General features: G+C 51.1%; 1 protein-coding gene and 1 long non-coding RNA gene across 5 annotated transcripts in view; one reads left to right on the plus strand and one right to left on the minus strand.

Annotated features, from left to right (window-relative positions):
* The window catches only part of PPCDC (phosphopantothenoylcysteine decarboxylase), a 31,429-nt gene extending 19,411 nt beyond the window's left edge, over positions 1-12,018 (plus strand). Inside the window, exons 4-6 of one of the 4 annotated variants that reach the window (XM_057723369.1) lie at positions 373-501; positions 4,182-4,350; positions 11,809-12,018. In XM_057723369.1, coding sequence (XP_057579352.1) covers positions 373-501; positions 4,182-4,350; positions 11,809-11,897 — 387 coding nt within the window. In that variant the 3' untranslated portion in view covers positions 11,898-12,018. Of the gene's footprint in view, positions 1-372; positions 502-4,181; positions 4,351-4,696; positions 5,451-11,808 lie in introns of those variants that run through there. The other 3 variants (XM_057723373.1, XM_057723372.1, XM_057723370.1) reach the window with 3 other exon arrangements.
* On the minus strand, positions 8,864-10,890 carry LOC130845729 (uncharacterized). Its single transcript, XR_009051452.1, has 3 exons — positions 10,784-10,890; positions 9,641-9,696; positions 8,864-9,028 (listed from the first exon to the last, which is right to left on the minus strand). It is a non-coding gene; the product is annotated as an uncharacterized LOC130845729 (long non-coding RNA).
* Positions 12,019-13,102: the final 1,084 nt, after the last annotated feature.

The raw sequence follows: 13,102 nt of genomic DNA on the forward strand, positions 1-13,102 counted from the left end.
ATTTCTCACCGCCCAGAGCCTTTCCACTGGCTTGGACAACCCAAGCATCCGCCTCAAGCAGACAGGCCAGGAGTTCCCTGCCAGATGTCAGTTCTCTTGAAAACCAAACCATAAAGGGAATAGCTCAGAGAGACAAGGGGCGTTTGTTTCCTCAGGCCTGGTTTCTCTCAGGCTGTTGGCTCCACAGTCAATGTTCACCAGCTTAGCTGCAAGAGGGGTGGCAGTGAACTTGGGTGGGGGTTGCTCAGGTGGTCTCCCTTGGTCCTGATTTACCTGTACCTGGTCTGTGTTGGCCCTCACCCCACCTGCTGCTCCTCCCTCCACACTGAGAGAATGGCCGGCCCAGTGACCCCACTTCCTTCCCTCTGCCAGATGTGGAAGTGCCGATCCGACCCGGTTCTCCACATTGACCTGCGGAGGTGGGCAGACCTCATGCTGGTGGCTCCTCTCGATGCCAACACTCTGGGGAAGGTGGCCAGTGGCATCTGTGACAACTTGCTTGTGAGTGACTCCCTGGGCCCTCCTCCCTCCCTGGGCCTCACTCTCAATTTGCGGAGCTGCAGGCCGCTTTTGTGCAGGGTTCTCACCTTGGAATCCCTTTATGGTGGGGCAGTTTGTTCAGAACACAGTCCCCTGGACAACCCTCTACCTGGCCTCACCTGTGCTCCAGCAAGTGGGCAGAAGGCCTGGTCCTGATGGGTTGACTCAACTTGCAGGTACCCTCTGAGGGTGTCCACCTCTCACCTGCCCCTCAACGCTGAGCCCATCTTTCTTTGTCCACAGTTCATAGGCTGCCCTCAACGTGCTCTTCTGCTGGTCTCCCCGCCCAGCCCCGTTGCTTGTCCTCCTTAGCTCTGCTTTCCCACCAGGACCTGGATATCCACGTGGGCAATCTGATAAGAGCGTTTACTTCCTCATGGATCTCTCAGGCACACTTATCTCTCCTGTAGCTTTAGCCACAAGGCTGAGATGCAGTTTTCTGTATATTATGGAAAGCTTAAAGGGGAAGGAGAGGCTTAAAGGGGAAGAAAGGAGAAAGGGCGAGAGGCTCAAGGTGGAGGAGAGGAAGAGAAGTCGAGCTCTACAGAGTGGGGGTTGTCTTAGTCCTGAGGGACCTCCAGGGAGCTGTTGTCCTTAAAGAGCCTTTGTTTACGTGATCATCCTGGGAAGACTGGGTGTGATCCCTCTCCTTCCTCCCTCTCCCTCATCACCCCTCTTCCTTCCTCCATTGAGCTTTTACCTGCCATTTACCAGGTCCTGTGCAGAGGAACACACAGGACACAGGGAGCTGACAGTCAGGAAGGAGAGGGTTTTTAGGGTATGCTCTGGTGTGTGGTACAGTCAGTCCTTTGATAGCGGGAGTCACCACCTTGCACAGTACTGGGCATATAGTAGGCATTCAATAGATACTTATTGTGTGTATGAGGTAATTGGTAATTTTGCTTTGGCTGACAGCCAGGAGGTTTTCAGAGTTGAATATGATGAGTGACTAATGAAGCTGGGTCAAGGTTTTGGGGGTTAGATAGGAGCTTAGTCTCCTTGTATGTTTGTTGATTGGTGCTTAAGATACTTCTCAAAGAAGCTGCTAGTGATTTAAACATTATTTGAATTAGAGCACAGGTGATCAGAAGAAGAGCAACACACAGACTGTGTGGCAGGAGCGGGGGTGGGGGGAGTGCAGGGGAGGGTGGACCTAGGAGCAGTGTGGTCAGGAAGGCTTCCCGGTGGGGCTGGTGCCTGGCTGACAGGACGGCAGAGCAGGTCAGGCTCCCAGCCACTTTCATCTCAGTGTGTCAGTGTTGTGTGTAACCAGCACCATCTCACCAAACCTCCAGGCCCCCCACTGGCTGGTCAACAGCCGGCTGATGTGACAAAGCATGCCAACCTCTAGGAGCTAAGCCCTGGCCTGGGCCAGTTCTCTGAAGGCTCCTTCCTTACTCCTGAAAGCTCTACTTCCCTCTTTTCTTCATAGCTGCCACCACTCCCTGAAATTGGCTCCTTCCTGCTGAGTTGGCTGAGCAGTGGAATATGTTCCCAAGACCAGCCCTGAGGCCCTTTGCCTCAGAGGTGCACTTGAAGATGCAAGGACTGCAAATTTCAGAGAACTGCAAAGCTTACAAAATTTAAACTGCTGTCATCATGGTCTGTGGCTCTATCCTCTCTCAAAAGATGTTTTCTCCTTATATTCCCAAAAAGAAGCTTGCCCTGCTTCCTCCTTCCTTCAGATCTTCTCCCTTTCCAGTGTCCAGAACTTGGGATGCCATTAGAGCAGCGTGCTATGAACCTGTGTTGCCAGTCTCAGGGCCCTGGGCCTGGGTGATGTGCATCTCTGTCTGCCCTCTGGCCCACTCAGTCTCTGGCCCTTTTTTGTGCTAAATAGCCAAGCAGATCCAGAAAGAGGACGTGGCTTCCCTGGGTCACCAGTATAGCTGGCAGCTGGTCTCCTGACCCAGATCTAGGCCTTCTCTCCATCCAAGCAGATTTCCAGGAGCAGAGCCTGAGGTGCTGCACACAACATTGGCCAAAGAGAAGTGACCATGGGAACTGATGCCTCCTTTCAGCCCTCCTGCTGCCGGAAGGTTTGGAGGAGCTGCGGTTTGTCCAGGAAGCACTGAGCTTTGAGATGAGGTGGGAAAAGCTAGAGCGGTGTGGGGCATGGAGGTGTTGAGTTTCTGCTCTGGTTGGTGTGCTTTCCTCTGAGGGCATTTAGAAACCCCAGCCCTATCACCACCCACCCCACACGCAGTCAAGGGACTCTTCTAGGTATGCTCATGACTTCTGCAGAAGCAGCAGGTGGCAGAGGGCCAAGAGGAAGTGTGGGCTGAAACTGTCCACTCACAGCTGGGTTGCCTCATTGCTAGGACTTGGTGGGAAACAAATACTGTGTCTGGGACGACGCAAGCAGCCAGATCCTGAGGCTGTGTGCTGACCCACTTCCTTCCTGTACCCAGGAGAGAGCAGGGGCACTGAGGAGGGCAGGCATTTTCCCTGGCACATTCGTGGCATTGTTCTGTGGACTCCCCCTCTTTTTCCAGACGGGCTCCACTTCAGGGAAGGGGCGTGCCAGCCACTGTCTCCCTGAAGGGCCCACAGCCCAGGCAGAGGAGCCTAGGGCAGTCAGAGCCCAGGGGAACTCACTCCTGTGGGCCCCAGAGCTTATTTCTCCCCGAGGCAGCCTCTGGCCCTGGGAGCCTATGCCTGTAATAATAACAGGAGCTACTATTTCTGGAGCCTGTACTTTGTGCCAGGACTTGTGCAAGGAGCTTTGTAAGTATTCTCACCCTCTGTCCTCACGACCACCCGGTGAGAGGGCTTTTGTAGAGAGGAAGCTGATACTCCCAGCATGAAAGAACTTAAGTTCTCATGGCTAGTGACAGCAGATAGCACAGCAAGATGTCACCCCAGGTTCATGTGATTGCAAAGCTCACAGTGCTAAAGACTCTGTGAGCTGGTCTGTCCCTTTCATAACTGCTCTAGTATGTGACTTGGTGGGATGGCCTGGACAGCGGAAGTAGTGAGGCTGCACGATGCAGTGGAGGATGGCATGCAAAGCCTCGCCCTGGATCATCGTCTGGGTGTGACCTTGGCTAATGTCTCACCTCTGGGAAGCGCAGCTTCCCCTCCATTAAATGAGACAGCAACTTCTTTACAGGGTTGCAGCGAGGGTTCGTGAGATAGCACATGGGAGAGGGTTTTGTCATGTGGAAGATGTCTCCATGGCCAAGCTTTACGTGGCCTCAAGTAGAGCTGGTGTCAGGATAGATGAGCCCACATGCTGGGCAGTCTGATCCTTATCTTTGTGGGAACTGCAAAGCCTGCCCCCTGCTCCCCAGGGTTGCTTCAGTCTGGGAGGTGTGGCTGACGGTGGGCAAGACACATGCTCGTGCACAGGGAGCCCTTTCTGCACAGAAGGGGAGGTCTGCTTAGAGGTGGCTGGGCCATTGCCAGCATTGGTAGAGCACCTCCTGTGTGTAGGGCCCTGTGTCAGAGCCTGTGGGGAGGTGAGAGGGACCGGGAAACACAGCCTCACCCTCGATGTATGTGAGACAGCTCCCTGCAGGCAGTGGCTCCCAGTCATCCCAGGTCCTCAGTGGCTGTGGCCCATTAGCGGTGGGTAGGATTTGGGGAGGCCAGGGAGGAGGGCCAGGCAGAGCAGCAGGCACCCCCCACCTTCTTCACAGACCTGTGTCATCCGGGCCTGGGACCGCAGCAAGCCCCTGCTCTTCTGCCCGGCGATGAACACCGCCATGTGGGAGCACCCCATCACCAAGCAGCAGGTGGGCCAGCTCAAGGCCTTCGGCTATGTCGAGATCCCCTGTGTGGCCAAGAAGCTGGTCTGTGGAGACCAAGGTGGGTGTCTGGCTGTGCTCACAGCTCATTCCCACAGCCCAGCCTGTTGTGACCCCCAGCTCAGCTTTCTTATCTGGGAAATGGAAATGGTAATTCCTCCCTCTCAGAGCTGTTAGGTAAACTGCCTGGTATCCTCCCTGGCATGCAGCCCAGATAATTCAAGATGACCACTGTAACCATTCCTGGGACCTGTCAGAAGGCACTTGATGGGTCTGCCTCAGGCCTGGTCCTGGCCTTCTCAGGCACTGGGCCCTGGGTGGGACCCTCGGAGAGCACTGGGTGAGGGTGGGTGGGGGATGGTCCCCTGCCTCAGTCTTCAGGGCCACAGCAGAACTCTGCTCCATAGGGCTGGGGGCCATGGCTGAGGTGGGCACCATTGTGGACAAAGTGAAAGAAGTCCTCTCCCAGCACGGTGGCTTCCAGCAGAGTTGAACCTGGGATTTCTGTCACGCATGTCCCTCTGAACTCAGATGTTTTCAGGCCAAGTCGGTGAAGAAGGTGGACTTTGGCAAAATATGGTGAAGACTTCTGCATTTGCTGAGTAGCGGTCTGGCCTGGGCCTTCTCTGGAGCCTCCCCAGGGGCCTGACCTGCCCCTGGTTAAACTAGACCAAAGGCCCAGATCCCAACTTCTTTCAGCCAGGAGACACCTGCTTTCTGGAGTTCTTCCCCACCTTTCCCTGGGATGGGCACTGCAAGCCAGGGGAGCGAGCTGCTGCATTGTTCCTGTGCTCTGGGAAGGGGACTTAGGAATGACCAAGAAACTTGATCCTACGTCGTGCCCAGGAACTGCTTTTAGAAAGAGCCACAGCTGGAGATCCCCAGGCCTTTGGAGCTTCAGCTTCTTGGTGGGGCACAGGGAAGCCTGCGAGTTGGCCAGACCCTGCAATTTCCCACAGACATGCTGTGAGATTGGGGGTACTGACAATAAAGAAAAGTGACCTTTTGGGAGATTCTGTCTCTCCTTTTTAGCCTGTCTGTGGTCTTAGAGATCAGGGGCTGGGGAAGGGTCTAGGCTGGCAACTGACCAACACTCCTTAGTCCCCACATCATATGGTGCTTGAGAGCAAAGGGCTCCGAAGCCACACAGCCCCTAGTTCAAGTGCCAGCTCTGCTGTGTACTAGCAGGGGGATCTTGGCTCAGGGCTCAGCCTTTCTGACCCTCACTTTCCACATCTGTATTGTCCTACCCTCATGGAGTTGTTGAGAGGATTAAATGAGATAATGTGTGAAAATGCCTACCCTTACTGCCTCTCACATAGTCAGTGTCAAATAAAATGGAAGTTAAAGCTAGATATGTTTTCATCTCAGTGAGCTTTTCTAATGTTCACTGAAATAGACTGTCTCATTTTCAGAAAAATAAAATCCCCAACCCTAAGCTGGCATGTACTTTATACAAGTGACAGGCACACAGCCAGCAGGGTTGGAACCCGCCCTGGAACCCAGGCCCCTTGCTTCTTGGTGTCGTCCTCGTCTGCTTTGCTGTGCCTGAGACAGGGCCTTGGTGTCTGTGCCTCCCCCTGCCCCACAACAGCACACATGGGATGGGGGAGGAGACATGTGCTCTGCCCTAGAAACCCTGCGCTGCCCTGCCTTTGACCTGACTGCTGTTTGGTGGCTGCTTTCGGGAGGGGCTTATTTGACTATTTGGAGCTGAGGTTGGAGCTGGTTTCCTGCCCTCTTGCCTTCCCGGCCAGGGTGAGTGGGTACCCTTTGCATACCCTCGGACCACTGGGGAATAGAGGTCCTTTGGAAGGGCCCCAAGAAGCCTGTTGGCTGGAACCAAGGCTTCCAGGACCTCTAAGAGCCTTTATCTCTAACACTTGATTTAATCAAGTGATCTTTTGGGATAAAATTGCCTTAGGCCACCAAGAAAATATGACTGAAATGGTAGCATCAAGAACTGACTTCTTTGGCTGGCTTCTGTGTCGGGCATGGTGAAGGCCTGGGTAACTGAAATCCAGAGGCAATCCCTAAGTTCCGTTTAAGTGGTCTCCGACTCCCCTCCTCCTGTCCACGTTGCCCCTCCTTTCCCTCAGCAACCTTCTAACGAATGGAGAGGCTTCCAATTTTGACAGAAACTGCTGCTGAGTGCCTGCTGTGTGCAAGGCTCTGTGCTGGGCACTTTAGAGAGGACAGTTGCTCAGGAGACCTGCCACAAAATGCCTGTTTTAAAAGGCCACAGGAGCACAGAGGTTCATAGTTGTGTGGCAGCTCAGAGCAGGACTGAGCCTTGTTGGCTAGAAGGGAAGAGATGTCCCCATGGACGTGGGCCACCCAGGGGTCCACCACTCCGCTGTGGCAGTCCTGCATCCTGTTGCCCATTTTAAATGAGGGTCTGAATGAATGAGCAAGGGCTGAAGAACCCAGCTGTTTCCTGAGCCGGGCTGGAGCTGAGGAGAGGGCAGTTAGTGTCTGAGCTGCATTTACCTGGCCCCATCTGCCAGTGGGGTGCTGAGGTGAGAGCAGTAACCACCGCCTAACCCAGTAAAAATCAAAGCTTTTGAAGTTGTCCTCATCTTGGGTAGAAACATTTCTCAGAGAAGGTGCTAGCTTCCCTGATGATTTTTATAGAATTCTGGAAGTTTGACAGAATAGAACATTTGGGTCTGAAATTCTCACTCTTGTTTGGCAGCCTGGAGCCTCTCTAGGCTGCCGTGGCTGCTGTTGGGCAAGAGGCGGAAGCCTTCGAGCCAGGCCCAGCCTCCACGCTGGACTATCTCCAGCTCTTCCTCCACACGGCTGATGTGTCCGCCTGCCACCTCCCCACTCCCTCGGGGTGAGGCCCTGACTTCAGGCTAGTATCCTCTTGGCCTTCCATGATCTGGCCTCTGTCTGTCTTCCTAGCTCCACCCCTTACCACACACCAACGCTGTCCTCTTGCCAGACTGGACAACCTTGACTGAGCCCTGTTGCTTCTTGCCTTTGCAAATGCTGCCGCTTTTACTGGAAGACCATTCTTCCCCGGGCTGCCTCCTACGCATGCCTCCGGATGTACCTGAGGGCCACCGCCTTTGGAAAGCCTTGCCTGCCCAACTCAGGCTGGATTAGGGGGTCCTAGCCCAGGTTCCCATTGTACCTACCCCCCCTTACTTATACCATGGAATTGCAATAGTCAGGTTACATCTCCCTAAAACTGGGATCTCCTGGAGGGCAGGAGTTGTCCTGTTCCTCACAAAACCTGGCAAGTCATTCCAAGCTTTTTGTACTGACAGAATTTTTAAAAGCTCTGTGTATGTGTGTGTGTGTGTGTGTGTGTGTGTATTTAGGGGGTGGGGTGTGGGTGTCTTGACCCTTTCTGAGCAAGGCACCCAACCTAGGAGCCCTAAAAGCAAAGATTGATAAATTTGACTATAGAAAAATGAACAACTCCACCTAGCAATAGCCCAAAGGCAAGGTCAAAAGACAACAAAAAGAAAAAAAAAAAACAACAAAAAGGGGAAATTATCTACAGGTCATATAACAAGGGCTAAATCCCCTAATATACAAAGAGCTCCTCTACATTGATTAGAAAAAGACTAAGAACACAAAAGAAAAGTGAGCATAGGGTAAAAACAGAGTCCCCATAAACACACACAGACACACGCACACGCATACGCGCACGACTATGAAAGCTATTCGATCACATTCATGAGGAGAGTGGTGCAAATCAAACTACAATGAAATGAAAGTTTTAACTCACTAGGTTGGTGAGGGTGTGAGGAAATAGCATCCTCATACTTTGCTGGTAGGAGTATAAATTGATACAACCTCTTTGGAGAACGATCAAAATTACATAATCACCAGGACTTCCCTGCCAGTCCAGTAGTTACGGCTCTGTGCTACCACTGCAGGGGGCACGGGTTCAATCCCTGGTCAGGGAAGTAAGATCCCACATAACTCATTACTCGGCCAAAATAAATAAATAAATATATTTTTAAATTACATATTCACTTTACCTTTTGACCCAGCAATTCTACTTTTAGGGATTTGTCCCACAGATACACTCACATATATGACATTATGTCTGAGCAAGGCTATTCTTTGCAGCATTGCATATGGTCGTAAAAGACTGGAAACACTCTCCCCATCTAACAACTGAAGGTTGGTTAAATAACTCAGGGTCATCCCTGCACTGGAACACCACACAGCCACAAGATAAAGAGTGAGGAAACCCTCTAGGCCTGATACAGGAGGATGTCTGAGATACATTGTCAAACAAAATGCAAGCTGAGAACAATGGGTATTACATGTTAGCTTGTATATTAAAAAATGAGGGGAGAAAAGGAGGGTCTATTTGTATTGGCTTGTATTTGCTCAAATACCAATTGAAAAATAAACAAGAATCCAGTCCATTGTTTGCCTCTCAGCAGGGGAACTGGGTGGTTGAGAAACAAAGATGGGAGGCTGAATTCATTTTAAGTTTTGAGCCAGGTGAATATATTATCCGTCACAAAAGCCATGAATACATACATTTCTTTAAAGGGTTCTCTCTGCCCTTTATCCAGAAGTTCTTGAAAATGACTTGGCTGGGAGTTAATGCAAAAGACTTGGCAGGGGCATCTGGAGATTTCCATCAAGGCCTTTTGAATAGAAACGGTCCGCTTTTCTTGTCATGAGCTAATAGAGGAAGATGACTTCTGAGTATCCCTGGGTGCTCCTTATAAGCCTTTGAGGTCCCTGACTCAGGAGCTTATGGTCTTATGGGAAGAAGATTCAAGGCTTTAAAACAATTAAAACAATCAAGGGGCAGAGAAAATCAAAAGTGAGACTGTGTGGCACAGACTCTGAGTGCCATGATTCAGAATTGAGAAGCAGCCAGGGTGGGCCTTTTGGAGGGAGTGGCACTCAGGCTGGTGCTCGCTGGAGGGCCAGTGGAGTTAGAGCACAGGCGCAGGTGGAGACGAACTGCCACATGCTCGGCATGGGATACCTGGGTGGGATCTTAGACTCCGCGTGCTGGGAAGTCCGGAGCTGTGCAGCAGGGGCAGCACACAGTGAGTGTGGAGTGCGGTAAAGATCCGCTGCGTGGTACACGCAGGACAGATTGAGTCAGGGAGGAAGCCAGATGCTAAGTCAGGGAAGCCAGGCTGTGCTGAAGGCCTTGGCCACACCCGTGGTTCTGGAAAGGGAGGGGATGCAAAAGTGAGTGACAACGTGAAGGAAAATCAGCCTGAGTAGAAAGTGTGAAAACCACAGTCCTTGTGGCGAATGAGGGGAAGGAGAACTTAGTGACAATTCTGTGCATGGTGGTGCAAGACTTATTAACAGTTCCCAGTCCCACCCACTGAAAAGAATTTTGCTTTCCTTACCACAGTTTTTTCTCTCAGGATTGTTCATGGATCCTGGACATTTTGTGGTGTGGAATCTGAAAAAAACATATTGAGTTATAGAACTGACAAGATGGGAGGAAAGAGGAAGGAATCTTACTTTTGGGGTTGGTCCCAGAGTCTCCTTTATTGTGACAACTTCTGGTAATGGGTAAAGGGAGAAAAAAAGTAAAGCATGGAGCCGAAAAAAAAACGTAAAGCAGCTCTTGGTTAACTCTTTCCTAAAGAGCTGAGAGGGGCCCAAGTGGAGGGATGGCAGCTGAGCCATGCGGGCTGGCCAGAAGTTGGGGTGCAGTCTGGGAGTTGGCTTAATGGAGTCCCTAATCTGCTAAGAGGTACTAGAAGATGGGGGTGGGGAGTAAAAGGATTTTTGAGGAATGTCGCTGAGGATTGTGAGTTTGACATGCTTTAATGTTCTTCAAGAAACCCGAGTAAAGATTGGGTCTTCTTTTTTAATTAATTAATTAATTATATTGAAGTATATTTGACTTACAATGCTACTTTAGTTTCAGGTATACAACATAGTAAGTCAATATTTTTATAGATTATACTCCATTTAAAGTTATTATAAAATATTGGCTGTATTCCCTGTGCTGTACAGTATATTCTTGTGGCTTATTTATTTTATACATAGTAGTTCATACCTCCTAATCCCTTATCCCTATCTTTCCCCTCACCGCCCCCCACCACTGGCAGTCACTAGAGTATCATGTCTTTTAAATTCCCTTGCCAGTGTGTGCTTCTCTGAGTGTGACTCTGTGCAGGATTGAGCCATATGGAGCCCTAGATTATATCTGGGTTATATACGTGTGTTGTGTGTTCCTTATACTGCTGAGAGTTTCCTTGATTTCACTCCACCCTCCTAACACAAAGCCTCATGATAGAATCAACTAGTATATTTAATTCCATTTTATAGATGGGAAAGTGAGGGTCACCCAGCCAGTTTCTCTTTCTGCCCTAAAACCACCTTCAGATAGGCTGCTGCTGCTGCAGAAGCAGAGCTCCCACCCTCATTAGCATTTACCTCCCCCCCCATTAGCATTTACCTCCCCGGGATCTGTTGAAACACCCCCTCCACCACACACCACCACCACCACCACCACCACCACCACCACCACCAGATACCTTTTTTTAGTTCCAATTTAGCAGCTGCCTCATTACGTTTTTCTTCCTGTAGCTTCCTTCATACATATATTGTGGTTTCTAAGGCAGCATGAAAATCTGAAACGTCACGCAACTGCCTCTGAACAAAGAGCCCTAGAGTCAGATCCCAGTGACTGACAGGTTGTTTACACCGAGAGCTTCCTGGTGGAACCAGATATTCTATAATATTCGAGGCAGGCTCCGTGCCACCTGGGGCAAGGCAAGGGGAAGGAGCAGGCCAGGAGAACTGCTAGTTGTCTAATAGCAAAGGAATGCCAGGAGTAGGTGGGTGTGAGGGCAAAAGGCAGATGGGAGATTTGAGCTCCAGGGCCTTTGGAGGACATGCTGCTAATCCAGGTGTGATCTGGGAGCATGTTATCCCCTTGCTGCAGCAGGCTGGTCTCATGGTGGCTTTATCTGCTGAGATTACGTGATTACTGTTTGCCTGCTGGCCTGCATAGCAGGTCCCTGGGGGCTGGAGGCCCAGCAGAATCCTTTTGGGGCGTCTGGATTCCTGGTAGAGCAGGGAGAGTTCAAAGGTGACTTCTGTTCATGTGCGCAAGGTAGGTGAGGGCTGAAGGGTTTCCAGTGGTAGCGATGGGCTTGGATGCCGCCAGCAGAAACACGTGGATGCACACAGGAAGGAGAGGCTGGAATGCTCCTCAGGGCCTGCAGTGGAGCTTGGGGGTAGAGGTGAAGATCATTTCTTACTCTCGGGAGAGACCATGGATTGGGGGCTCATATGTCACCTGAAACGTCTGAAAATCACTTTTGGTAGGGGAGAAGTTGAGCTCTAGAGCCCCACTCTTGGGGGGTGGGAAGCTGGCATGTTGGGAACCAGGGAGAGAAGCCCATGGAGGGGAACTCATGTTTATCTGGCACCTGCCCTGTGCCAGACACGTGCTTTGCATACCTTATCTCATTTAATCCTCTAAGCAGCCTTCAAGATAAGCATTGCTGGGGCTTCCCTGGTAGCACAGTGGTTAAGAATCTGCCTGCCAATACAGGGGACATGGGTTTGATCCCTGGTCCGCGAAGATCCCACATGCCACGGAGTAACCAAGCCTATGCGCCACAACTACTGAGTCACAACTAATGAGCCCGTGTGCTGCAACTGCTGAAGCCCACGCACCTAGAGCCCATGCTCCACAACAAGAGAAGCCACCACAATGAGAAGCCCGTGCACCACAACGAAGAGTAGCCCCTCCTCTCTGCAACTAGAGAAAGCCTGCACGCAGTAACGAAGACCCAACACCACCAATAAATAAAAATAAATATTTTTTTTAAAAAAAGATAAGCATTGCTATCCCCATTAAAAAAAATAACCTGATGCTCAGAGAGAAGGATATAAAAATCCTCCTAACTACAAGCTAAGATACAGCCTCTTAGAGGGGAGAGTAGAAATGGGGGGTGGGGCTGCTTACACAGGCTGGCCCTGAGTTGGGAATGGAGGGAGGTGCAGGTAGGCTGACCATATATTTTGTTGTCAAAAGTGGGCTCTTCTGAGAGTGAAAAGGGGGTAGTAAATATACCAGGACAATAGGCATCAAGTGGGACCGTCCTGGGAATACCAGGATGTGTGGCCACCCTACCACAGAGCACCAGAGAGAAGCACTGCTCAGAAGCCCTATCCTGTGAAGTAACAGCTACCATTTATAGTGTAATCCTCATAGCAGTCCCTCAGGGGGAGCTTATTATCCTCATTTGACAGATGAACAGACTGAGGCTCAAAGACATTACTTAATGTTCTCAAGGTCTCACAGCTTTTAAGTGGGGAAGCTCTAGCTGGCTCCAAGCCCTAGTTCTTTCTGTGGGTCATGCTGCCTCCCAGGCTCAGGGCCTTTGGAGTAAAACCAGAGGAAGAGACCAACTGGAGAAACAGAGCTTTCTTGGAGTGTGACAGTCTCATGTGACAGTCTCTGGTGGCCTCTCCCAGGACTGGCATGTGAGCAGCGGCTGGGGAAGGTGGGTGAGTATGTGGCAGGGGGCTGGGGCAGGGTGAGGCTCCAGAGGCTTCTGCAGCTTTCCCTATCTTCCTGGACCTCCAGGGGGCTGGTGGCCAAGGCCGGGAATTTCTAGGAAAAAAAAATCATTATCGTGTTGCCCCATCTCTATAACTGGTGAACAGGGACACGGAGGAATCACATGGCAGGTATCCTGGAGTCAGGACTGTTCCCTCTGGTTTGTAGAGCAGCTGGTCTGTTTTGGCTCCAGCTCAGTCCCTCTGAGGCTCCTGGAGACACTGTGGAGGTCTGGGATGCAGGAATTCTCTAGGTCAGGGGCAGAAAGTCGGCAAGGTCA

The sequence above is a fragment of the Hippopotamus amphibius genome, chromosome 2, assembly GCF_030028045.1.
Source record: "Hippopotamus amphibius kiboko isolate mHipAmp2 chromosome 2, mHipAmp2.hap2, whole genome shotgun sequence".
NCBI classification, from domain to species: domain Eukaryota; kingdom Metazoa; phylum Chordata; class Mammalia; order Artiodactyla; family Hippopotamidae; genus Hippopotamus; species Hippopotamus amphibius.